Raw genomic sequence first — 25561 nt, 5'->3', positions numbered from 1 at the left:
TGTTCAGTGTTGTGTATGCAGGGCTACTGATTTTCAGATGATCTCAAAGAAAAAAAAGGCAGAATGATCCATATCGTACGGAGGAAACCAAGCTTGGATATAGGATGCAAGTCCGTGACAGCTTGATATAGACTGAAAAATTATGAAGGTAAACAGGATAGAAACAAAGAAAACCCTGAATAAAATATTGAAGCTAAGAATGCTGCAGAAGTGGGGATCAGAAAAAACAAACCTTGACATACACAAAACCAAAACACGAACATCAACAAAAGAAAATCCACAATGCACAAAAAGAACTGAGGAACGCCTGGGGCAAACAATAAGAGGGCAAGGCTACAGATGACTTTTGGGATGAGTTGGGGCGTTGGGGATGAGGTGGAGTGGTGATCACCTGTCGCTGAAAGCAATCAAATCCTCACAGCAATGCACCTCCAAAATCTGGTAAGAAGCCTTCTTCCCTGGACAGTAGCGACAGTTACTCCAAAGAAAGCAGAATAAACTCTTTTTTAAAACCCTTGATTTCAGGTGTCCCAATACTTTTGTCTTTATAGTGTACATCTGTGGTTCTGAAAGGCCTTCAGAAAGGGTTTTTGTCAGCTCTTATTTAAAAACCCTGACAAATGAGCAGGCGTCCTAAAACTTTTATCTGATCTCCACAGCGTGGCCTTCTCTACATACATGAGATCGTGTGACAAAAATAAAGGAATGAAAAATGTGCTGTAATTTCCCATTATGTTGAATGGGATATTTGCTAGCATTCTGTATGACTTGTCCAATGACGCAACAGCTTCTATGAATGATTGTCTCTGAGCATGCATAGATCAACTGTCAATTCAGGCATAATCTTCGTGGTGCACCTTCCATAGCCTATATTCCCTGACCAGCGCTCTCCACAGAATCCATTAACGAAGAATACTATTCTGAGCTTGTCTCTTCAGCACCGATCACACGTTTAAACTCAGGGTCGAGGCTGATCCACATAATGACAACTGAGTGTTGGCTCCGACTCGGCACGCACATCTCAGCACAATGCAATGCAAATGCATTCAGACAGCATATCAACCTCAAAGGACAACCATAAACCCTTTAAGTGCATATTGATCTCCCTCTGTCACTGGATTTAACAGGCTTTGTGATTCTGACCAAAGCCTCTCCAGATCCAGAAGGTACTGTCTCTATCTCCAAACATTAAAAGCTGGGTTCTTTAAAGTGCTCTGTGGTTCTGAAAGGCATTTAGAAGGGGATTCTGACATAGCAAATTGTCAAATTAGTGTAAGCAGAACCTTGTGTCTTCTGTTTTAACAGTACATCAGAGGACGGGGTCCGTGGTGACCGGTGCTGCTAGAGGAAAGGTGATCAATGCTCGATCCTGTAGAAAGGGATCCCCCCCCCATTTAAAGTGGATTTAAGTGCCTATAAATGTACAGCAGTTGTTCACAAGATGAGACATCGTATGCCTACATAACAACCCCCTCAATTAAAGCCCAGAAAGAAATCTGTTTTGTATTCACTGACATTTTAAGAGAATGTCCTCCGATTAGAAATAACAGCACTTACAAGGTGCTCTTATTCTTTTATAACTGTAATTAGAACACGGTCTCCCCGCTAGAGCCGATGAAACGCTGACTTACGTGCTCCTTGCTCTCCGATTTTGCCAGCATTACTAATTTAAGCTCCACTGCTGCTCTATTAGCATGAGTGAATCTCAATCTGCATTATTTATCTGCTTTTTGAATGAATCCCATTAATCCGAAATCGCTTTATTATTGCATGTCCTTCAGTGTCACATATGGCATGTTGTTAACATTTAAACTAATCACATGTGAGGAGTGTAACGTGATATTCTTCCTTTCAGCTGTGTTTCTATATGCCGTGATGGGTGTTGAGAATCATTCACAGTCACATGTCAAATCCAGTTCCCACTAATAAAACTGCCCTCCAGTGGCATATGTCCTCTGTGGTAAGCTACATGATTCACTCTTTAAGACTGGCCTTAATGCCATAATTGTATCCGTAGGATCTCTAAACGTAGGGTGAGAACTGCGCTGTTTTTACTCTCTGCTGTTGTGGCAATGCCTTTATTCCGGGCAGTTTTGGACCATTTCTATTGTTTTGTTTATTGAGATTTTTATATAAAGCAAGGTGATAGGTGTGGTGTATCTAGCATGTATTGCCAGCTTGGTATTATTGATAAATACAGTTGGCTGGTGTCTGTGTCTGTGCTGAAGTTGTATTTGTGTAAAGATGTAAGACAGACACAACAAATACATAAAATATATAAAAAAAACTCTCATTTTATGAGAAGAGTTCTGCTGATGCTGATCTGGGTCCTGTTTTTCTGAAAGCATCACCCCACGTAACTCATCTGAGGATCACTGAACGTTTTGGGAGGATCTGGCAGGGCTCTATCTAGGTTCCTGCAGAAGACGATGTCGATTTCTCAGAGCAACAAAGAAGAACAGAGCACGACTAAACTTGATGTTTGGGGACAGGTTGTCAGGATCTTTGCAAGCTACCTGCTGAGGACAGAGACATACCGATAGAACTTTGTTTGTCCACAGTTTGTCTTTAGAAATATAGTCAAACTTTTTTAGTCCTTTTTTTTTGAGTCCTTTTTTAAAAAATATATAATAAATACATCTCACAAAGTTAGCTTTGCCACAGTCGTATCACAATTTTATGACCAATCCTGGTTTGGAATAAACCCCTGCCAGGGGACATCACAGAATCCACGGGACAGGGTGCAAAGGACCTAATTTGACTAATGTCCAAAAGGGCATGGTACTGGATGAAAGGTGGTAGCATCACAGAAACCGCTAACTTAGTGAAGTGAAGGTATACAGATGATGGACTACTGGCACATTGCGTGCCTCCATGGGCTGTAGATGCCAGAGCTAACCTGAGCTAAGGGTGGCTGTTCCCACTATTAAGCCTACCTGCAAAAGCATTGCATGTAATTATAATATATACATAACCATATACAGTGTAAACATAACAGGATGGAAAACAGCAATGGAAACTTTTTTACCCTTTCTGAATAATTTAATTGTAAAGACATAAAGTCATTAGGAGTAATTAGGAGTGGTTTGCAGTGAAATATGCTGACTCAGATGTCTTTCCAGTGGTATTTACAGAAGCCAGGTGTTGCAAAGCCTACAATGCAAATAGCTTCTAAACAGCTGAACCTGTCTTCCAAAAATAATGATTATTTTGACACAAATAAAATAATATATGAAGGTAGAAAAAATTATCAATCAAGATGGTAAATAACCTAAAATAAGATTCTATACATTCAGTATAAAAAATAAATAAAATAAGAATATATATCTATATCTATATCTATCTATCTATCTATCTATCGATCTATCTCTCTCTCTCTCTCTCTCTCTATATATATATATATATATATATATATATATATATTTCTGTAAATTATAATGTACAATGTGTGTATTATGTTTTTATGTTTTGCTGTTTCTCTGCAGAGATATTAAATAGTAAGAGAAGATATGCCACTGCCATTGCCTGAAATATGAATGATATACAACGCTCCTCAACATGATATACATTAAGAGATGTGCCATATATCAACCAACAGAGCCAGTTAACCTGCTGCATTGTATGTGTAATATCCAACAAACCTGAAATATCTATTTTATCTCAGTTAAATTATTTCACTTTTTTGTTTAAATGATACCTTAGCTTCCAGTCTCAGTTTTATAGCTCTGCTTATGCCCATTCAAGTCAAGCGAAGCCCTGCCTTGGGATGCTAGATATAACTGCCCAAGGGCATTTCTGAGATTGCCACCAAATGGGCAGACTTTCCCATAAGGTATTTGAAGAGCTTTTCATTAACAGAAATTCCAAATGAAAACTGTTGTCTCAGTGAGTTTAATGTTATATTTCGTCATTCATGTGAAGCCCCATTCTTCTAAAGGAGCCCTGAGAAAGGCTGTTTTCTCCTGTAATGGTTAGCCATCGCCACAACCAACCAGAACAACCTGCACAGAGAACTTCAGAGAACTTGTGTCAAAACCTGACTCTTAATAGAAGGATTTCCAGGGTCACATATTGGCTGTAAAAAAAATAACCTACATGAGCGAAGTCTGAACTAAATATGATCATGAAATGCCCATCAGGACCATAGAATCAGAGCTCCAGTGGAACCTCAGTCAACCTACACAACACTTTTTACTTAGCTTACTGGTGGTAAGTGGCAGGATCAACCCTGACATACAATTCATAGAAGTCTGTTCACTGGCTGTTAGACTTAATGCCAGATAGACAACAGCGGAACAAGAGAATTTCAGAGTCACGTGCCTCTGGACACTTTTTCTCAGCTCTAGACTGTATTCTCATTTAGGAGAATTCTCATTTTAGACCGTATTCTCATCTCATGAAGGCAAACCCTGCATCAAACATTCCGAAAGAAATTCTATAGGATTGAAGGCTTTTTTTTATCAGTTTTACCAAATGAATGTTTACCACACTGCATTCCAAAACAAGACTGCTGCCTCAGCTCTAGACCGTATTCTCATTTAGTGCATGGCTGCACAGCTGAAGGCAAAAAAACCCCAACAACAACAATTCTATAATGATACAATAATAAGACTGATAAACAGCGGCAATGAATACTCAATGAATGCAGATATGAAGTTTGTCAATGTGGTTCATTAATGTTACATTATCAAGTTGGCTTCAGGCAAACAGATTAGTTGTAAATATCAATAAAGCAAAACAACTAATTGTGGCCTTCACTAAAAATAAGCACAATTATACCAGTTATGAAGATTGTTAACATTTGCTCAGTGTTCAGACTGCACACATCAAACAACTTGACATGAACAGAAAACATGATCCTTGAGAAAGCACAGCAAACCATTTCTTTTCTGAGGCATGCTGAGATATACTGTAGATATCTGAATAGATACTGCACGGCCGAGAATAACTGAAAGCCTATGGGCTTGTTTACACCTGGCATTAACAGAGTGATGAGTTTTGGTATCTGGATCTACTTTGACTGGATTCTGTTCACACTAGTCATTAAAATGTGACCCCAGCATGACCAGATGAGATCCAATTTTGCTTTCCCATTGTTAAAACACACCAACTCGTCCATCATTTCCGTTTTGCTTCCTGTAATCAACGGCCTTTCATCAATACCGCCCTGCTCTGGGAGACTGTGAGCAGTTTAGAGGAACAGTAGGGGTTCTACAATGAGATGGAACAACAGATGGTTCTCACATTTCCGTAACATCTGTATCTAAAAATGCGACAGACTATTTAAACCACAAGGGAGCAAACTCTGTAATACTGCTCTCATCTACCAGAAGCACAAACACACACACATGAGAGAGGAAAGGAGAGGGAGATAGGCACAGTAATTATTACTCACATTCCGTTTACACTTGTGTTACACTTATGTGGACGAGATCCGTCTCTGTCCACCTTCCAATGTGGTTTTAGTGATCAGATTACAATCAAAATAGTGAAAAGGTCACCAAAAAGGCATGTTAATGCCAGGTGTAGACGGGCCCTATGTGTCAAGTATCAGATACGGCATCCCCCCTCTCTGAGGTGCACTCTCAGAGGAAAAGGCTCTACTGTATATACAGCACTGCTAGAAAGCTGAACCCTGGGTCTTCACTATCAAGCTGAAATTGGTGTGTTTCACCACACACATTTATGGAAGCAAGCCTTGCATCAACCAAAAGAGATTCCAAAGGATCAAAGCTCACCAGGCTGGAAAAGTTGATCAATTTATCATTTTTACCAAATGAAGGTTTGGCGAAAACCTAAAACTGCATCCCAACTGCTGCATGGGCATATGGGCGATGCAGTATCATGGTTTGCAGCTGCTTTGCTGCCTCGGGTCCAGTATGACTTGCTGCTATTTGATTAATCTATGAATTCTGGATTGTACCAGCAAATCCTATAGCAGAATGTCAGAGAATCTGGCTGCGACCTAAAGCTTAACCATAAGTGGGTCATGCAGCAAGAAGAGCCCTTAGCGCACAAGCAAGTCCACAAAGAAATTGTCAAAGCAGGAGAAATTCAACATTCTGGAATGGGCAAGTCAGTCCAGACCATACCACAATAGAAATGCTGTGGAAGGGCCTGAAAAGAGCAGTTCATTCAAGGAAGCTCGGTGTCGGTCATCGTTGAGTTCAAGCAGTTTTGTAAGGATGAATGGGCAAAAAGTCCTTAAACGCATTGTGTAGAAATGATCGCCAGTTCCTCAAAACGGTAGTTGAACTCACTGATGCTTATGGGGGTCACACCAGTTACTGAAAGCAAGGGTTCACATACTTTTACTGACAAACACATACTGTTGGATAATCTGGCTCAATAAATAAACTATAATGTAACTATAATATTATATAGTTTAAAATAATAGTCACTTTCAACCCGCCCAATCCCTATTGCCTTTGCATTTGAAAGTACAGTATGTGGAGATACTGGTGTGTGTGTGGCTTATTACATATTTCCAGTTTGAGCAACTAGTGTCGCCTAGTTTTGTCTGAATGTATCGCTAACCTTTTGAAACCAGGCGCAGCAGTGATTCAAAGCCGGCTTGTTTGGAAGCTTTTTTTAACAATGACAGTAGACACAGTGGCTAGACAGAGGCACGAGCCTTGAACGCATGATGAAAGAACATTACACCAAAAGAATAGTGGTATTGCAAGTCTCAAGGTTAGATGTTTATGTATGAAAAGTCCCAACAGGAAAAGTAGCCTCATGTGGCAGTAACATGCCTCCGCAGTCTGTCTTACTGTCCTGAGCTCATTGATGGCTCCTTCTGCCACTTGAACCTAGTAGCTACTGGTTCTGGGCATAGCTTGCGGGACATACATTGTATGGACAAAAGTATTAGGACACCTGCTCATTTTTGTTTCTTCTGAAATCAAGGGGTATTTAAAAGAGTTTATCCTGGGGTCATGCTGCCTGTCACCACCAGCCGGAGCCAGAGAGAGCACAATTGGCCTTGCTCTCTCTGGGGTGGTAGATGGCTCTGTCTCTCCAGATATAACTTCAGTGTGATGTTGGCTGGCACGGGCGTCCCAACTGTCCCAACTAGCTTTTGGATGAGGATTTAATTACATTCAGTGACAAGAGCGTTAGTAAGATCAGGATGCTGGAAGATCACCACCCCACCTCATTCTCCCCAACTTCCCAACTTATCCCAAAAGTATTGGATGGAGCACCAACCATCATTCCAGAGAACACAGTTCCACTGCTCAGCAATGGTTGCAACTTAAAGCAGTTTCACTCATTACAAGGGGTGTCCACAAACATTTGGACATATAGTGTATGTGTAATTTGCATATCTGCCAGCTAAGCACCTGTACTCGTACATATGTTCAGCAACTAGGATAGCCTTAAAAGCTTCATTACAATGTTGTTATAAAAAGGAAAGCAGCGAAACGGAACCCAGTCCAGGTGAATACCTACAGGTGAATAACGCGTTGCACCTTTGTGGCATGCCACCAAGCAATCCACCCAAGAACTGTTGAGCAAATGGAAGGTGGCCCATGGCCAGTTATTTCTGGTCTTTGGCCAGCTAATCATAGATGTGCTAGCAAATTTCTGCTACCTGGGTACTTGCTACCTTGTATCTCTAGGAACTGGCTACAGATATCTGAATTCAGCATCATTCAGTGCTGTGTTGCCTTGTTGTTGCAATAGCATAAAAAATGCTTCACGTTTAGGGCAACTGCTGCAACTCCCTGGGTAGGACCACATTCAGCATTCATCAATTCCCCACCGGGAACCTTTTTTTCCGGTTGCCTTCTTCTGACAAGCGGCTATCGAGCTGAAAGGACTTTGCAACCTTTGTGCACGGGTAAATTTAGTAACGGTTTACATTTTTATTCCTCATGGATGGAGAGGTCTCTCCTGGAGGCTCCTTCTGGAGTGCTGGATATATGCACAGAGTCTGGAGTAGCATTGAGCTCTGGTGGTGCATTCCGACAGTCACTTTCAGCAGAGTTGCCCCTAAAAAAAGCAATCAGTTCCTCTTTGCCTTCACTAAAGAACCCCTGAAAAACTCAACAGTGTTTTTGTCACAAACTGAAAAACGCTAGGTGCCATGCTGGCACACTACAGTTTTTTTTCATGCAATGCACCTCATGGAACTCAGGAACAGCTGCTCTTCTGATTTTCCAAACATAGCGCACAAAAGCACAAGCATTGCGCTCACTGAATGTCCGCTCTCAACTACAGTGCCCGGCTCTATTTACTGATGGCTTTCTCATAGATCTAAAATCAGATGTCCCTTCAGTCACTGTTTCTATTGAGTCAGTTGAGCTCTTTGAGACTGGAGCTCCTGCCAGCTGTGACCCAGTAATGAACCCTCTTTCAAAGGCACTTAGATCTTTTCTTCCTGACATTTCGATTCCAAAATCGAGGTCAAACGGGTCTGATCAGCACAGAGCATGGTGGGAAGCTCATTATGTAATTATGTAATTTTTCTCATGCACACCTGCCTGGAAGGGTCTGCCCTTTGAAGCCAATTTGGAATGACTTGTTCCAATAACAGGATATACACAGGATCTCTGAATAAGGAATCATGCTGATATTTTCCGCCAGTAATCAAACCACTTTTGTTTAGGTGTTTTTTTGGTATTTTGTGGAGGGTCTGTCCACTGTCTGACCGGTGAGACTGGGTCCAATGTTAACTCCAAGACACAAATCTGAGCCGAGTATTGAGTCTCTTACGTTTGAGTCCAAGTCAAATCATCTGAGGGGTGAGGCTGAGGGAAATCTTGGATCATAAGGTAGAAGTCCAAGTCAAATTATGAGTCTTGTAATCAGATTCTGAGTCTCTAAGGTGTGAATCCAAGTCAAACACTGAGATACAAATCTGAGTCAAGTTTTGAGTCTCTGAAATGCGAGTCAGACTCAAGATCTCAAGTCTTTGAGGTGTGATTCCTAATCAAAACTTGAGTCTCTGAGGTGTGATTCTGAGTCAAATCTCAAGTCTGAAATCAAACCACTAGTCATTTTTGGTATTTCATGGAGAGTCCAGTCCAATCTTCACTCTCTGACAGGTAAAACAGGGTCCAATGTTGACTCCCAGAAACAAATCTGAGTCACATTTTGAGTTTCTGAAGTGCAAATCAGGGTCAAATTTTAAATCTCTGTTGTGTAATTCAGAGTCAAATCTCAGGTCTCTGTGATAAAAGTCTGAATCAAGTCTTAAGTCTCTGAGGGGTGAGGCTGAGGCAAATCTTGGACCATAAGGTTTAATAATCAGTCACTGAGTTGAGAGTCTGAATCAAATCTTGTGTGATTCCAAGTCCAAATGTTGAGACTCTGAGATACAATCTGAGTCAGACTCAGATCTTAAGTGTTAGAAGTGTGATTCCTAAACAAAAATCTGATTCTGAATCAAACCCTTAGTCTCTGAGGTACAAGTCCAAGTCCAATCTGATTAGCCTCTGATTTGAGTGTGAGTTAAATTTTAAATCTCTGAGGTGTGAGTCAGAGTCAAAACTCAAGTCTCTGAGGTGTTCAGTATACCAGATGTAGGAGGGCTTGTTATTCGCTTTTTGCTCATCATGTTATTTGAAGGCCATACCTAAATAAGTGCAATTATCCTTACCCCCGTGATTGTGACTGTAATCCCTGACCCTGCACAGCTGACACTTGCTCCCTGCACTGGGCGATGTGTGTGTGCTGGAGGGACGGTAATGAGGCAGCGAGGCCTGTTATTGCTGTGCTTTTAATTACCAAAGAACTGCTTTCCTCATCAGCATTAGGGTAATTCTGGGTCCATTAAATAATTGGAGGATATTTTAGCACCCTCATAATATGGTATGCTCAAATAGATTTTTAATTCTATGGCCTTGATGGATATGCTGTTCCGCACTGGACTGAAATAAAATTGTCTCTACTGATTGTTCTGTGCCCTGAGGCAGCTATTTTCCTCTTTCTTTAGGCCACAGTTCTACTATTTGAGCAAATATACACGACATAATTTGCAAACATACATTAAAAAAGCATGAGCTCATAATGTGTACAGGAGCTCAGCCAGTGCAACAGCTTGTCAAAGTAAATCTCTATTGCAAACTTTAACCTTTGCAGGTCAGGCAGGGTTTACTCCTTTATCTGACAGATGCCTTTGCTTTTCCAGCTATCAGCAACATCAAGATGTCAGCTAACTTGACATTGGAGTCATTTGGCACAATAAAGAACAAGCAGGAGCTACAGGGGAATTCAGGATGCATGAATGTCAAATTTACAGCTTCTGAGGTCAGAGAGTCAAACCTGGACTGTCTGAGATGTGAGACAGAGTCAAATCTCAAGTGTCTGAGGTTTGATTCTGAATCACAGTCTCTGAGTTGCAAATCCAAGTCAAATCTTGAGTCCATGAGATATAAATCTGAGTCAAGTTTTGAATCTCTAAATTGTGAATTAAAGTCTCTGAGTTGCAAGTCTGAGTAATGTCTTGAGTCTCTGAGATGCCAGTTTGAGTCAAATCTCAAGTCTTTAAGATACAAATCTAAGTCAAGTCTTAAGTCTCTAAAGTGTGAGAGTGTCAGATCTCAAGTGTCTGAGATTTGATTCTGAGTCAAAGTTACTAAATTGCGAGTCTGAATAACATCTTTAGTCTCTGAGGTGCTAGTCTGAGTCAAATCTTGAGTCTTTGAGACATAAATCTGAGTCCAGTCTTCAGTCTGTAAAGTGTGAATCAGAGACAGATCTCTAATGTCTGAGGTTTGATTCTGAGTCAAAGTCTCTGAGTTGTGAGTCTGAGTAAAGTCTTGAATCTCTGAGGTGCTAGTCTGAGTCAAATCTTGAGTCTTTGACATACACATCTGAGTCAAGTCGTTAGTCTCTAAAGTGTGAGACAGATTCATATCTCAAGTGTCTGAGGTTTGATTCTGAGTCAAAATCTCTGAGTTGCGAGTCTGAGTCAAATCTTGAGTCTTTGAGATACGAATCTGAGTCAGGTTTTTAATGCCGACTTTTAAAGTGATTTTCATTTCACGTCTGTCTTTAGTCTTGACTCTCTGAGGTACAAGTCCAAGCCACATAATTACTGATCAAGTTTTACATCTCTATTGTCAGAGTCAGTCAAAACTCTGAGTGTCTGAGATGCAAATCAGAGTCAAATCCTTAGTCTCTGAGGTAAACTTTAGGTATGTTTTATTTAAAACTGCACTGCAGGAGTCTTCCAGTCCAGAACTGGAGGACCAGCATCCGGTACGGTATTGCGATTTCCAGCTCAAATCCATGACTGACCATAAGACATTCAGAACTATGTTTTGTTCCTAAAGGACTTGCAGAGGTTTCTTTATAAACTATGCTACATAACAGCCTGCTGTCTAACAGTGATGTGGGTTAGGAGTGTAATATGAGTTATTTTCTGTGAACTATTTTCTATTTTTAAACACAATGATCCCACTGCAACTGCAATGCAATCACCATGCTCATGTCTATTCCACTTTATTCCAGTGTAGTATTACTAAGTACAGAGCATACCAGGCATTCAGAAAAGTTCGATTTTCTTGATGACAGTGTCTGTACGTCGCTGACATCTTATTTTAAACTGCAAAGCAGGAGAACCCTCTGGACTAACTACTGGCAAAGAGGAAAGAAAATGGATGAATTTCTAAAGCTACACTGATCTACGGTTTTGGCAATCAGTCATGTACTCAGCTAAACTGAGTAAAAATGAGAAGAATTATGAGCTGAAAGCAGCAAGGGCATTTATGAAATGTGTTTCTCCCAAAGAAACAAATGATTTATATGCTTTTAGATGCCTTTCGTCATATGTTACCTCACATGTCCCAAAAATACAATTTTTTTTGCCTGATCTGCAGAAAAAAACAAAACCACCTGCGAGTGCGAGTCCACCTGCACAGCAAAGCCTACAAAGTTTGAACAGAAGACTGTTCTATCTCATATATTTCTTCCATTTGTAACACTGGTCAGCATGAAACATACACTGAGAATAAACAAAACATCAGGGGTGTCCACCTAATTGGCAGCATCAGATCAGTAGAGACCACTCTCTGTCTGCGATCACTGTTGTGCTCTGACTATAATCGGTGCAGTCTTTTTTTTAGGCATTAGTGGGATGTTTTTGACCAAAGGATGTGCAAACAGTTCTGATTATGTGCACTTATAAAATATATATCATATATTGTGGCATTGTGCCTTCTGTAGTTGTGTTTCACAAACTCATTGCATTGTCTCTTGTGTGTTGACTCAATCAGAGTACGAGTAAAATCTTTAAAAAAAAAAAAGCTTTGAAAAGTAAGTAAGTAAGTAAGTAATTAAAAGATGAGATGTGTGGAAAAACAGCTTGAGAACAGAAAGAGAGGAGCTTAAATCTAGATAGATGCTTTGCAGGCCAGCTGGAACTGCTTCTTAGTCAAAATGCAAAGAAAATCCCATCATTTAAGAATCCCAGTATCGCCATAACAGACAGAATGCAGACTATTAACTAACATTTTTGTTGAGCTCATTTTGCATTCCTAACTGCATACCCAAACCCCTCATTAAGCTCCCTTGGTGGTCCTCAGTGTGATCACTGCAAAGCTCACACAGAAAGGGACACCCATGGGACTTAACACCCCTTTGAACATGTTCTTACAAGAGAGTACATAGCGATTTCTATCCCACATAAGACAATGTACAATATGTTCCAGCAAGGTTCAAAAAGTATTCTCCTGAGCTCTCAGGACAAAAATCAAACAAGCTAAGATCTCATCAAATGCACAAACAAACACAAATAGCTTGAAGGGCTTCCGAATCAAGTGAAAGTGTAAGAAAGTGTAACTTGCTGGAGAGAAGTTTTAGAAGAGAACTTTCACTTGGAAATAAAAGAGTGTATTTAAGCATAAAACAAAAAAAGTCTGATAGGCTGAGTTTAAGGGTGTGTTTATACTTGTAGGCTGGTTACATTGATCCGGACCAAGCAAGAAAATGATACCTTGTTAGTCCATTTGAGTCCTGGCTTGCTTTGCGTTCATACTGACATATTCGCAGTCAAACCAAGAGGGGAAAAAGGTGACGTATAATACGCCTATGACAGAAGGCTGCAAGAACACTGTTAGAAGTATAAGATCCTTAAGGAACTTTTGGAGGTTCTTCAAATTGAAACTGTGGAGGAACTTCTTAAGGTGCCTTGAGGAACCTTCAAGGAACCTTTTTCTTTTAAAAACCTTTTCTTGAAGGTTTCTCAAAGCACCTTAACCCCCTAACACACCAATGCTTATTACACACTGAGGTGTATTACTCAGTAACTACAGGGACTTCTGTAGAAACTGGTGGGGCTATTCTCTGGTAACCGATGTTTGTAACAACACCTTCGGTCCGCTGGCAGGTCATGGGCGTTTTGAGGGGTTAAGAGGTTCCTCTACAGTTTCAAATTGAGGAACCTCTAAACCTCTAAAGGTTCCTCAAGGATCTTATACTTTTAACAGCGTAGAGGCCTTATGCAGTGTGTGGGACACAGTCCAGAGGGTTTGATTTAGCCTTTTTTAGAGTTTCTGCAATCTCTCTGATAGTGTTGTTTTATTTTTGTAGCCTAAAGATGGCCTTCTTTACTTGCATCAACTCCACCTTGGGCCGCATATTGAGAATTCCCATTTCCCATCATCAAATGTAAGCTTAAAGTCTGCAATCATCTCCAGATCTTTTATCTCCTTAACTTGTCATGAAATAATGAGGGAACAGGCCAAATCTGGCAATGCAACTGCATATCAGTCAGTTGTCTGACTTCTGAGCCTCTGAAAATGTCAAATATAAAACATGACCTAAAAATTCCTTATAATAATAATAATAATAATAATAATAAAAATGCAAGATTTTATCACGACTGCTTCATTTTAAACCCCCTGTGGTTGCATAAAGAGGCAACATGAGACAAACTGCGTCACTGTGCAAATACTTATGGATCTGACTGTATATTGGGCCCTTGAACTGAGCTGACTGATGCTCTCTGCATGGGCCGAGGGGCTGCCTGCCTATTTTTGGACAGTCTGTTGAACTCGTCAACAGCTCGGTAGATGTATGATGTGGCAGGATGACGTGCTGTACACACATACAATTACTAATGCAGTGCCATGTTCCTTTTCTTCTTGGTGTGACCAAGTAGGAGGAAGACAAACATCTCTCTCAGCAGTTGCTCTCGGAGGTCTTTGGAATAAGATTCTTCTTCTTCCCTAGCAGACGTCACTAGAAATGCACAATGATATCTGAATAAGGGCATAAAATTGCTTCAAGTATGAGCTGAAATGGGGCATGTGATTTTATTTGGCAGATATTTCAAACTGATATCTAATGATGCATTTATTTTACTTCAGAAAAACAGAATATGTGCATTTTGGTAATGTTACTGCATGTCTAACCCTACAGAAACAAGTGTTTCTTCATAATCCACATTTAGTTGCAATGTCTACATTTTATAAATGGCAGATATCAACATGAAAAATATTGGGTATTGGCATCGGACCAGAATTTTGATATCAGTGCATCCCTAGATCAACATGGAAAGGAAAACAAATATGGCAGAAGATCAGAGATGCAACATCCAGAAAGTTACACTACATTGACAAAAGTATTGGGACACCTGTTTGGAATTTTTTTGCTTTTGTTAGAGTAACTGTCTCTACTGTCCAGGGAAGACTTTCCACTAATTGCCCTTATATATACCTCTCCAGCCCACACCTGGCATTGGGCATGGTGCCAATAGGTTCATCGTTATCTGCTAAAGAGAATCCTGTTCTATTGGAAATCCTTCTCTGCAGGGACTAGACATGCTATGTGTGTTAGCATTTGCACATCTGTGCCAGCCATAGGTGCAACCTAAAGTAGCTGAATACATTCATTGTCCACAGACATTTGGACACACAGTGTACTTTAATGGAAAACACAGTGTATAACCTCTCAACATTTACGTCAACCTATGTGGATCCTTGTTGAGCAACATAATAAGACTGCCCAGTCCTGGCCAATAATACTGACGCATGCTTGGACGCATAGCTGACACAGAAAGAATCTCTTATGAGAAGAGAACTAACAGACGGCACGCTCTGCACAGAATTAGGTTTGTTGAAATCTCAGAAATCAACCAAACTCCAGTTTATACTCCTGAGCTTAGTGCTGAGCCGAGGTTTGCTTCTGCCTCTGGGTTTAATGGAACATTAATAAGAAAACTGCCAAACAGGGAAGCACAAAAAAATACTCCTCATGAGTCTGTATTCTCCCCGGACCTCCACAGATCAATTGCAAGGTGATGAAATCCTTGATAGTTAAATACTGAGAACAGAGGACGTGCAGGTGTAGATTAAGAAAGGCCTGTTAACTGTGAGAAAAAAGAGGCAAAGTTGGGGTCGAATTAGGGCGATTTCAGGGGCCTGTGACTGACAGGGCCATTAAAAAATGTAAGTATTTTGACAGAATTGTATTGAAAGAGTTGCGCGGCCCTGGCTGTTGATTTTGGCTCAGTCTTGACTGATCAGCTGCGATAAGGTGTGGCATAAACATGTGACATAGTAAACACATGCCATACTGTGAACAGCAGGCGATGGTATGATGCACAGTGAGAACAGTATGTGATGCCATGAACTCAAATCATGAACTAAACTAAAAATGTGTGACACATAAAAAATCCAGATGTGGTAACAGGTGTGAACTGTGGCTCAGCGGTGATGGCTCAGCGGTTAGAGCTCTGGGCTATTAATGACAAGGTTGTGGGTTTGATACCTGGGCTCGGCAAGCTGCCACTGTTGGGCCCTTGAGCAAGGCCCTTTACCCTCTCTGCTCCCCGGACGCTGCCACTGCCCACTGCTCCGGGCATGTGTGTTTCACTGGTGTGTATGTGTGTGTTCACTGCACGGATGGGATAAAAGCAGAAGCCAAATTCCACCTGTGTCTGTCATTATGGGTGTCTTAAATGTATTTCTGTACTTAATTTCTTATTCCATAACATGCTGAACATAATACATGTCATTAAAGCATCACATAAGACTCACATACATCCTTTAGCCATAACATTAAAACCACTGACAGGTGATGTGAATTACACTTACTCTGATGACTATCTGGTTGCAGTGGCACCTGTCAATGGTTGAGATATCATACATCAGGCAGTAAGCGAAGGCAGTCAGACAGTTCTTGAAGTTGACGTGTTGGATACAGGAAAAATGCCCAAGCGTAAGAATCCCAGCCACTTTGACAAGGGCCAAACTGTGATGGCTAGATGACCGGTCATATGTTCATATGCTGATAAGTTCAGTACTTACCAAAAGTGGTACGCAGAACACCACTCCAGAGGTCTTGTGGAGTCCATACATTGAAGGATCTGAGCTGTTTTGGAGGCACGAGGGAACTTACACAATATTAAAGAGGTGTTTCTAATGTTATGGCTGATCGGTGTGAATGAAAAAAAAAAAGAAAAGAAAAAAGAAACCTGGGATCACGTTATTATACGTTATATATAGCACATAATGTGGCATAATAATTCAGTAACGTTTATTAAGCCTAAATAATGCTTCTGTGTTATGTAAGTCTGACTATTTGGGATATAAAAAATATATATATATATAGCAATAACATTTTACATTAATTTATAATATGTTTAACTTGCTTAACCTCCACACTGGATAATGCAGCAGTGTAGCTGTATGGCTGTGCTCTCCTGCTTCGGGCTCGTGCTGTTGTGACTGCTTTACCTTGCCTGAGCTGAACTGAGCCGAGGCTCTCACGGAGGCTCCTCGGTATTCTCCCTCAGTCAGCACTCAGCGGGAGTGTGAGAGAAGGAGGAGGAGGAGGAGCAGGGGCAGGAGAAAGGCACGGCAGCCGAGAACCGTTGACCACTCGACCGCTGTATTACGCCACCTAACCTGAATTGGTGTTCGTAGGGGCTCGCTGGAGGTCATTTTCGCCGGAGAACAGACCGAGATTTTAGTACGGTGTGCGTCTATGCGCGTGTGTGTATGCGTGTGCGCGCGCGTGCGTGCGTGCGTGCGTGCGTGCGCGTGTGTATGTGTGTGCGTTTGCCGCTGCTGTTGCTGCTGATGCTGAAACAGTCAGTCGGTCTGCCTCACACAGCCCACAGAATGTGCCAGCAGCTCGGGAGTTGAGGATGCCAGCCTCGCTGCCTCCTGAAACCTCGCCGAGTGGCTCGGACGGTAAGTCTGCACTTTTTTTTTTATTTACCTCCCACTGAGGATTTCGCGCATGTTAGATAACCCTCAACCTGATTTTTGGCTTCCGTGGGTTCGTCGTCAGTCAGCCCGACTCCGGCACCTGCTGTAGACATTCACCTCTCTGTATTTCCCCACGTCGTTCCTTCCACAAATCTCCCTACGACCCACCCCAAGTTCCTCCGTGTATTCCTCCGTCTGTTCCCTGTTAGGTCTGCCCGTCTCCCTGCAGCCAGGAGTGGGCTGCTGTTCTCAGGCAAAGCACAGTGACTCAACTCCACACAAACAACTGCGAAGACTGACTGAGAGAGAGACAGACATGCCTCATCTTTACCCTAAAGCCAAAGCAGGCGCTTATTATAGTTCAGTCAGTAATTAGCTGGCTTTCCTATGGCTCGCATGTGGAGCTCCTGCTTAGGTGTTGGTCTCTTCACCGACACTTTTCTCTTTGGGCTTCAACCATGTCCGCCTGCTCTCGGCTCTGTAACACACCGAGGGGCTGGAGGGGGAATGGTGCTCTGAGCTGTGCTAAGTTCTTGGTTCTCCTGGTAAGTTTGACTGAACTCCACAACCCAGCTAGATAACAAGTTCTTAAACTTCACTTTTATTTATACTAAACAAAGCAAAACGTTCCCTTAACGTTTATTCTCACATTTAAATACTAACAATAGCTAACAAGTTCTGGTTAAGAGAACCTCTTCTGAATGTCACGTCTTTTCCTTTTTAAACGTTGCTTAAATGTCACTTTTACTTATATTAAACAACTAAAGAAAGCAAAACGTTCCCTTAACGTTTATTCTCACATTTAAATACTAACAATAGCTAACAAGTTCTGGTTAGGAAAACCTATTCTGAACGTCACGTCTTTTCCTTTTTAAATGTTGCTTAAACGTCACTTTTACTTATATTAAACAACTAAAGAAAGCAAAACGTTCCCTTAATGTTTATTCTCACATTTAAATACTAACAATAGCTAACAAGTTCTGGTTAGGAAAACCTCTTCTGAACGTCACGTCTTTTCCTTTTTAAACATTGCTTAAATGTCACTTTTACTTATATTAAACAACTAAAGAAAGCAAAACGTTCCCTTAACGTTTATTCTCACATTTAAATACTAACAATAGCTAACAAGTTCTGGTTAGGAAAACCTTTTCTGAACGTCACGTCTTTTCTTTCTTAAATGTTGCTTAAACATCACTTTTATTTATACTAAACAACTAAACAAAGCAAAACGTTCCCTCAACGTTTATTCTCACATTTAAATACTAACAATAGCTAACAAGTTCTGGTTAAGAGAACCTCTTCTGAATGTCACGTCTTTTCCTTTTTAAACGTTGCTTAAATGTCACTTTTACTTATATTAAACAACTAAAGAAAGCGAAACGTTCCCTTAACGTTTATTCTCACATTTAAATACTAACAATAGCTAACAAGTTCTGGTTAGGAGAACCTCTTCTGAACGTCACGTCTTTTCCTTTTTAAACGTTGCTTAAAAGTCACTTTTACTTACATTAAACAACTAAAGAAAGCAAAACGTTCCCTTAACGTTTATTCTCACATTTAAATACTAACAATAGCTAACAAGTTCTGGTTAGGAAAATCTTTTCTGAACGTCACGTCTTTTCTTTCTTAAATGTTGCTTAAATGTCACTTTTATTTACATTAAACAACTAAACAAAGCAAAACGTTCCCTCAACGTTTATTCTCACATTTAAATACTAACAATAGCTAACAAGTTCTGGTTAGGAGAACCTTTTCTGAACGTTACAACTAAATGTTTTTACATTAAAAAACAACAAACAAACATAACGTTCCTGTAACATTTACTCATTTATTCTCACATTTAAATGCACAAGATTTTTTTTATATTTCCAAAAGTAATGTAAGTTCACTATATCATTTTTTTTTCTTAATGTAAATCCAGAAAACATTATTTCTGTTTAAATACTGACAATAGCTAACAAGTTCAGGTTAGGAGAATGTTTTCTGAATGTTCAATCCAGTTCCTAAAACATCTTTATTATCTTCATTTTTTTTAATGTTTCAGTAATGTTTATTTGTTTTTTCTCACATTTGAATATGAGCTTGTCATCATTGGTAGACATAGTTAAAAAAGTAATGTAAGCTCATCATTTAAATGTTTTAATCATCAGTGTAAATTTATAACATTCTAGTCTGTGTTTAAATAAATGCTCAAATTCTTTGGGTTGCAAAACGTTTTATATCACATTATTAAATATCAATGTGTTAAATCATTGTTCAATAATCAGTTTTAGGAGTGTTACTTAAATATATTTTATTTCTTATTTTCTGAACATTGCTACCTTGGTTTTAAAAACATTTCATCTTTAAATGTTGCTGAAACATTTTTATTTAAAAATAAAAAGCAAAAATATTGAGCTAAACAATTTCTGTTTAGGAGCAATCTGAGATGTTTCCAGGACATTCCTAAAACATCTTTATTTAACAGTTTTTTAATGTTCCAGCAACAGTAATTTGTTTATTCTCACATTTTAATATGGGCTTTTCACTTTCTATAGAAATAACTTTTACTATTATTATTACTTTGCATGTTTTTATTTAATGTTTATGAAGTTAATGTTCCTGAAACAGTATTTCTAAAACAACTCAGGCTAACCTTCCTGCAACCTTTAAAAAAAATCAACAATCAATAACAATTAATCACCAGCGCTTAAAGATCTCATGTTATCACTTGGTCTGCACTGCATATCAAACTCCACACAGCAGCCTCTTCTCCAGGGCTGGAATTCAGCTTCATGAGGTGCAGGTGCAGCTGCAGCTTTGTCTAGCTCTGAATAAACTAAAAGTTTTCATAGGCAGTTTCACATGGCTTTAACTCTGTGACTGTCTGGAGACTCCCTGTGGAACAGCAGTGCTTCCCCTTGTGGTCACTTCGAGCAACATTAACTCTTTTGCTACTGATCCTATAGGAAGGATGTTCCTTCTCCCAGTGTAAGGGTACACGCTACAGATGGTACAATACCACTTTTTCTTTTCCAATACCAAATTTTAACCTTTTTACTTTGCTTGTAGTTAGTAGGAATTTGTAATTATAATTTGGACTCTAGATTTATTTGGTAGCCAAATGTCTTTAGTGCGTTTCTTTATTGACCTCTAATACAGTCTAACCGGCCTTCCTGATCATTCCTGATCAGTTCCCAGTTACTTTAAAATGCTGCAGTGGAATCACTTCATGTTTGGTGTGTGTATAGTGGTAAAGACTGAACTGAGATCTGTTGAATATTTGACAACTGGTGTGAAATAGCCCCTTAACCACACTATAACCACACTAAAACCTTGACGCTGGCCTACAAAGCCCAGAAAGGACCAGCCCCTCCGTACTTGATGGCAATGGTCAAAAGCCGATCTGCACCAAGAGCCCTTCGAGCTTCAGGTACGGCTCGGCTCGGCCCACCATCCCTCAAAATTCACGGAAGACAAGCGTCCAGGCTTTTTTCTGTCCTGCACCAAAGTGGTGGAACGAGATTCCCCTGGGTGTCTGAACAGCAGAGTCGCTCGCTGTCTTCAAACCCAGACTGAAGACCCACCTCTTCCGAGAATACTTGGGTGAATAGTAGAGTACTATGGTCTCCTTATTGACTTGTGTTTAGTAGTGTCTAAACTTAGAGGTATCTTTGAATTTTTTTTGAGGTAGCAAAGCACTTTTGTAAGTCGCTCTGGATAAGAGTGTCTGCTAAATGCCTTAAATGTAAATGTAAAAGTGATAAATAGCTATGATTGGGTGTTCTGTAAGATGCATGCATTAGCTTATTCCTCTTGGTTGTTCAGTGCTGGTTAAAAAACAAAGTAAGGCCAGTAAAATGCAGCGTGTCTGACATACTTTCCCTTTTAACTAGCCCTATTTCAAGAGCACAAGATGTGGTGGGAGTGTATTTTCCCACATGGTTTGTTTCACCGTGGGCAAAGCCGGTAGATTATAGACAGCACTAGGAAGCAGTAGAACCACAGATATTATGTTAAGTATTTATGGTCCCCCGTAAAGTAGTTTCACGCTGTAGACTCTGGACTGTTTTATTACTTTCTGTGAAGAAATAATTAATAAAGTTAATGGAGCCTAGAGGATGCTGGAACACAGCAGTAAAAACAAAGGATTGGAACTGGATCTGGCTTAAAATAGCTGATAACTGATTCATTAAAATACATCTGTATCACTATGATCAGAAGATGAATAAATAAATAAAGAAACCAGCCTGTATTGATCCATAACATAGCACATCCCTAGTACCTAGAGTGTGTGAAGGTAGCAATGGTATAAATGTCATTACACACAAATGCAACATATTCAGGTATAAAAAAAATTATAGTTAAAAATCTAGTGTGTATAATTAAAAAATTATACACACTAGAACTGGATCGATTAGTGTTTTTGGGGTCGATACCAATCAGCACAATTGGTCTGTTAGTCTCCCAAGATGAAATGTACTTTGCTTTTTTGGAATCAACAATTATTAAAATGCTGTCAAAGGTGCTGAGAAAGTCTATGAATTCCCATACAGAACTCACTGTACTGAGCTGAGTGATGTACTCTCAAGAGGGCTATCAGGTTAGCGTTGTTAAAGGTCTACTCTGCTTCCCCTTTGAGGCACGGTCAGTTTTACACATTCTGAGTCCAAAAAAACAGTAAAAAAAAACAAAACACCAGACTGGTTCCACCCATATTCTATCCACACACAGAGCAGGGGTGTCCATATAGCTGATCTGATAAGCTCTCAGGATCGGCTAAATTATCGTCGAATCACATATTTTGGCTGAAACTCGTCGAATGCTGATATATATATATACATAGCTGATCAATTCTTCCATCTCTAATACCCACCAGACATGATGAGAATAATCACTTGAACAGAAAGATATACTCCCTATGTAGTGCATTATGTAGGTCAAGAAATAGTAGTGTCTGCATCAGCATAGTGCATCATATATTCACTATAAAGCCATTTATATTCAACCACAGTCTGTGTGATTCCATGTTTAAGACTTATTATGCATTATTTAGGTGTAGAAATCCGAGTTTCATGAACTATGTAGTGCACTCTGAAGGGAGTAGGTAGCTGTTTGAGACACCATAAGCCATTAGTCTCTGTTCCTCACAAAAGAGCTAATGATGACTTTGGGTCGGGTAGTTTTTAGTTTTTAGTTTTATGACATCGTGATAACTTTCGCACACGGCTTGGAGGCCTGTCTGAGGTGTATCCTGTATCATAGACCGAAATGTGATGCGGACGATGGCGGCCCAGCAAAACCAGGCTTGCTTAGTTTGCTTTGATTTATCAGTGCCAAGCTCTTCATACTTTCTTAGCTCTGCACATTGAGATATCGAGTGTGAATGAGAACAGAACAGTGCTTTCAACACTGCTGACCTTTTTTGCATAATGCAAGCCCAGACATTACTATAGCCTTAAACCGCTGCTTCTTCTCTATCTTGAGAAGATTGCAGGTGGGTTCAGTGTGTTAAGTCTCAACACCAACAGCTCATTTTATTGCCTGATCAGCAGATGCTGAACCTTCACTTCCTTTCCTTTGTCCATCTCTCCTTTGAGCAGTTAACTAGCTACAGTATCTCAACACAGAATAACACGATACAGAGGGACAGGGTGGTTTGTATTATGATTGAAGGGGAGCTGAAATATCAGCAAAACACCCTCACTAATTAGCTGGTTAGGGCCAGCTGGACTTTGTGTGCTGTTTGAGTTGGTGTTGACTTTTAATGATGTCCAGTAAGAGCTTATTCTTTTTATAAATGTTTGAGGAACATAACAACTGTATGAAATGAAAAAAATGTGCATGCTGGCTTTGGAGCCATGTCTTTTGTCTTATCTTGACAGCTCCTGAAGTCCAAGACGTTTCATCTCCCCAGGTCAGAGTTTTTTTTTTTTTTTTTTTTTTTTACACGTTCAGATATTGCAAGTCTGTAAATGTCAGTTCCCTCAAAGCTTGAATATCAGACCATGCATAATATAAGACGTGTCTTCAGCTTAATGTTTTATTGCTATCTTAAGAAAATTTGAGCAGCGGTCAGGGCATTACTATGGCAGGCATCAGTGGTACTCTCAGCCATCCGGATTTGGAACTGGCCTACATGTATAATGCATCAACTCTCTGACTCTTCAGTGTGGAGCTGTGGCTCTGAGAGAACACGTCTAATGAGAGCAGAATTTGAGATGCAGGAAAACTCTTTTGTGGCTTGAGATATTACTTGCACAGAGAAGGGAAAAAGAGCTAGCGGATGGATGAGTTCTTGCCCTTATTCCAGGTTTATTATGGGGCTTCGCTCAGCTCTGTTCCGTCCAGGGCGCTCTGAAGACCATCAAATCCACTGAGGACAGCTTTCATTGTAAGTGAATGGGGATGTGCGGTACCCTTGCTTTTGTCCTTGCCCTGTTCCAGGCGGCTGGAATTTGGTTGTCAAATTAGCAAATGTGAAATACATTCCAGCGGGCTAGCGGAATTCTTTTGTGTTGTAGGGGCGGGAAGGTGAAAGTGAACCTAAGTCATGAAAATATTATGGAAACATGGACATGAAGGTGGGGATATGGCAACAATATACCATCGCAATGCTATTTAAAGCTGACCTAGAATGACAAACTGTATTTATCTTAGCATAGATGCATAATCAGAGTTTCATGGAAGTTCATTGACAGGAAAAGCCAACACAACCACCACAGAGCTGCAAAACAAGCCAATTGCTAAGCCTGTAACAGTCCTGACACTAGAGAAGCACTGATCAAATGGCTAGTGATTGAAATCTGCTGCTGATCAGATTCAGCTGGTTTTCAGAGTGATCAGCCATAACCAGTGATTGGACAATTTGCCTCATATAACTGATTCTGCATGGGTCACATTTACACTTATGCACCGCATGAGGGTGCCAACAGCACAAAGGGCAACTCAAAAACACTGTGTGAATTAGCCAATGGACAAAAGGTTAAAAGCTAATGCTAACCGAGGACAATGACAGGACAACAACACTATACTCGGGACTAATCTTGTCAAAGCTATGCTATGATATGCTACATGGCTCCTGTGAGCAGCCGCAGTGCCGTAAACCAGTCACTCAGCAGAGCTCATCATTTGTCTTCATGAGCTTTCCTTAAAAGGAAATGAAATCTGAGGCAAAATAACAGGGTTGTAAACAGCTCATAAAACAGCATCTGGGCATTTTTCACCCTTACTAAAGTCACATATTATTGAAGATTGAACCAGGAGGTAAAACCCAAATGGTGGAGTTGAGCATGTGCACAGTTACGAAGCAGATTAAGCCTTGGTCCATGATCTCTCCCTTGTTTACTGACTAGAGCTAACCATAGACTTGCTCTCCTTCACCTGCTCCAGGTTGCCAGATTGTTCAGTATCCCTGTATCAGTTATGTTTTTGTGACACTTTAGTATTAGACCTAGGATGTAGTACAGTGCAGTTGTGCACAATGATACACGATATGGACAAAAGTATTGGGACGCCTGCTCATTCATTGTTTTTTCCAAAATCAGGAGTATTGATGAAGGTGTATCCTGCTTTTTTTGGGGTAACTGTCTCTACTGTCCAGGGAAGAAGGCTTTCTACTAGATTGTGGATCATTGGTGTGAAGATTTGACTGCATTCAGTGACAAGGTTGCATTAGCAAGGTCAGGATGTTGGATGATCAACACCCCACCCCATCCCAAAAGTATTGGATGGAGCACCACCATCATTCCAGAGAGCACAGTTCCACTGCTCCACAGCTCACAGCTGGGGGGCTTTATACTGTCTATCCCACGTCTATTATAGGGAGTCCTATTCTATTTGCACATCTGTGTCAGCAATGATTGCACTTTGAAGTAGCTGAATGCATTCGTTAGAAGAGGTATCCATTTATATTTGGACATATAGTGTATATGCTACATTTGAAATACTCATATATACTATGTCTGCTGATATGCTCAGACAATTTATTACAGTAGCAATTACATATTGTGAAATTGCCCACCTTTCAAGTGAGAGCATTAGCCCTTGCTTTGTGCTTTCGCAAGGGTGCAGCATGTGTAAAATGGAGGAATTCAGATTTTCAGTTAGACACTTGGGACAGGTTTAATAAACCTGCTTTTTTATTGCAATAAGTAGGACCCGTACCAGTTCTCAGCACTGGTCTTTAATGACAGGCTTTGTTGGAGCCTCCTACTTATCTCCTTACCAGTGATTTTCCGTGCAATGAGCGAGTGAGCGAGTGCTGTCTGACATAGCAAGCGTGGGGCTGCATTATTCGACAGACAATTGCATTTATAGAAAGCTTGCATCTCAGCACACACACACACACACATACACACACATACACTCCCATCTATGCTGAGGACAACGGTAATTAGCTGTCCTATTTTAATCTA

The 25561-nt window shown here is 40.3% G+C and overlaps 2 protein-coding genes across 4 annotated transcripts in view; one reads left to right on the top strand and one right to left on the bottom strand.

Annotated features, from left to right (window-relative positions):
- eif4g2b (eukaryotic translation initiation factor 4, gamma 2b) overlaps positions 1 to 25561 on the bottom strand; it is a 237172-nt gene that overhangs the window by 94826 nt on the left and 116785 nt on the right. Inside the window, exons 2-3 of the mRNA XM_072695827.1 lie at positions 17266 to 17408; positions 16260 to 16348 (exon numbers count right to left, since the gene is read on the bottom strand). Coding sequence (XP_072551928.1) covers positions 16260 to 16348; positions 17266 to 17408 — 232 coding nt within the window. The remainder of the gene's footprint in view (positions 1 to 16259; positions 16349 to 17265; positions 17409 to 25561) is intronic.
- mgat4c (mgat4 family member C) overlaps positions 16742 to 25561 on the top strand; it is a 173535-nt gene continuing 164715 nt past the window's right edge. For 2 of the 3 annotated variants that reach the window (XM_072694587.1, XM_072694584.1), the window contains exon 1: positions 16746 to 17147. The gene's annotated coding sequence lies outside the window, so the exon portion shown is untranslated. Of the gene's footprint in view, positions 17148 to 25561 lie in introns of all 3 variants that reach the window. The other variant, XM_072694586.1, reaches the window with a different exon arrangement.

The sequence above is a fragment of the Salminus brasiliensis genome, chromosome 13 (genome assembly GCF_030463535.1).
Source record: "Salminus brasiliensis chromosome 13, fSalBra1.hap2, whole genome shotgun sequence".
Lineage (NCBI taxonomy): Eukaryota > Metazoa > Chordata > Actinopteri > Characiformes > Bryconidae > Salminus > Salminus brasiliensis.
Note: the sequence above shows the minus strand (reverse complement) of the source record. Positions and strands in the feature narration are given on the sequence as shown.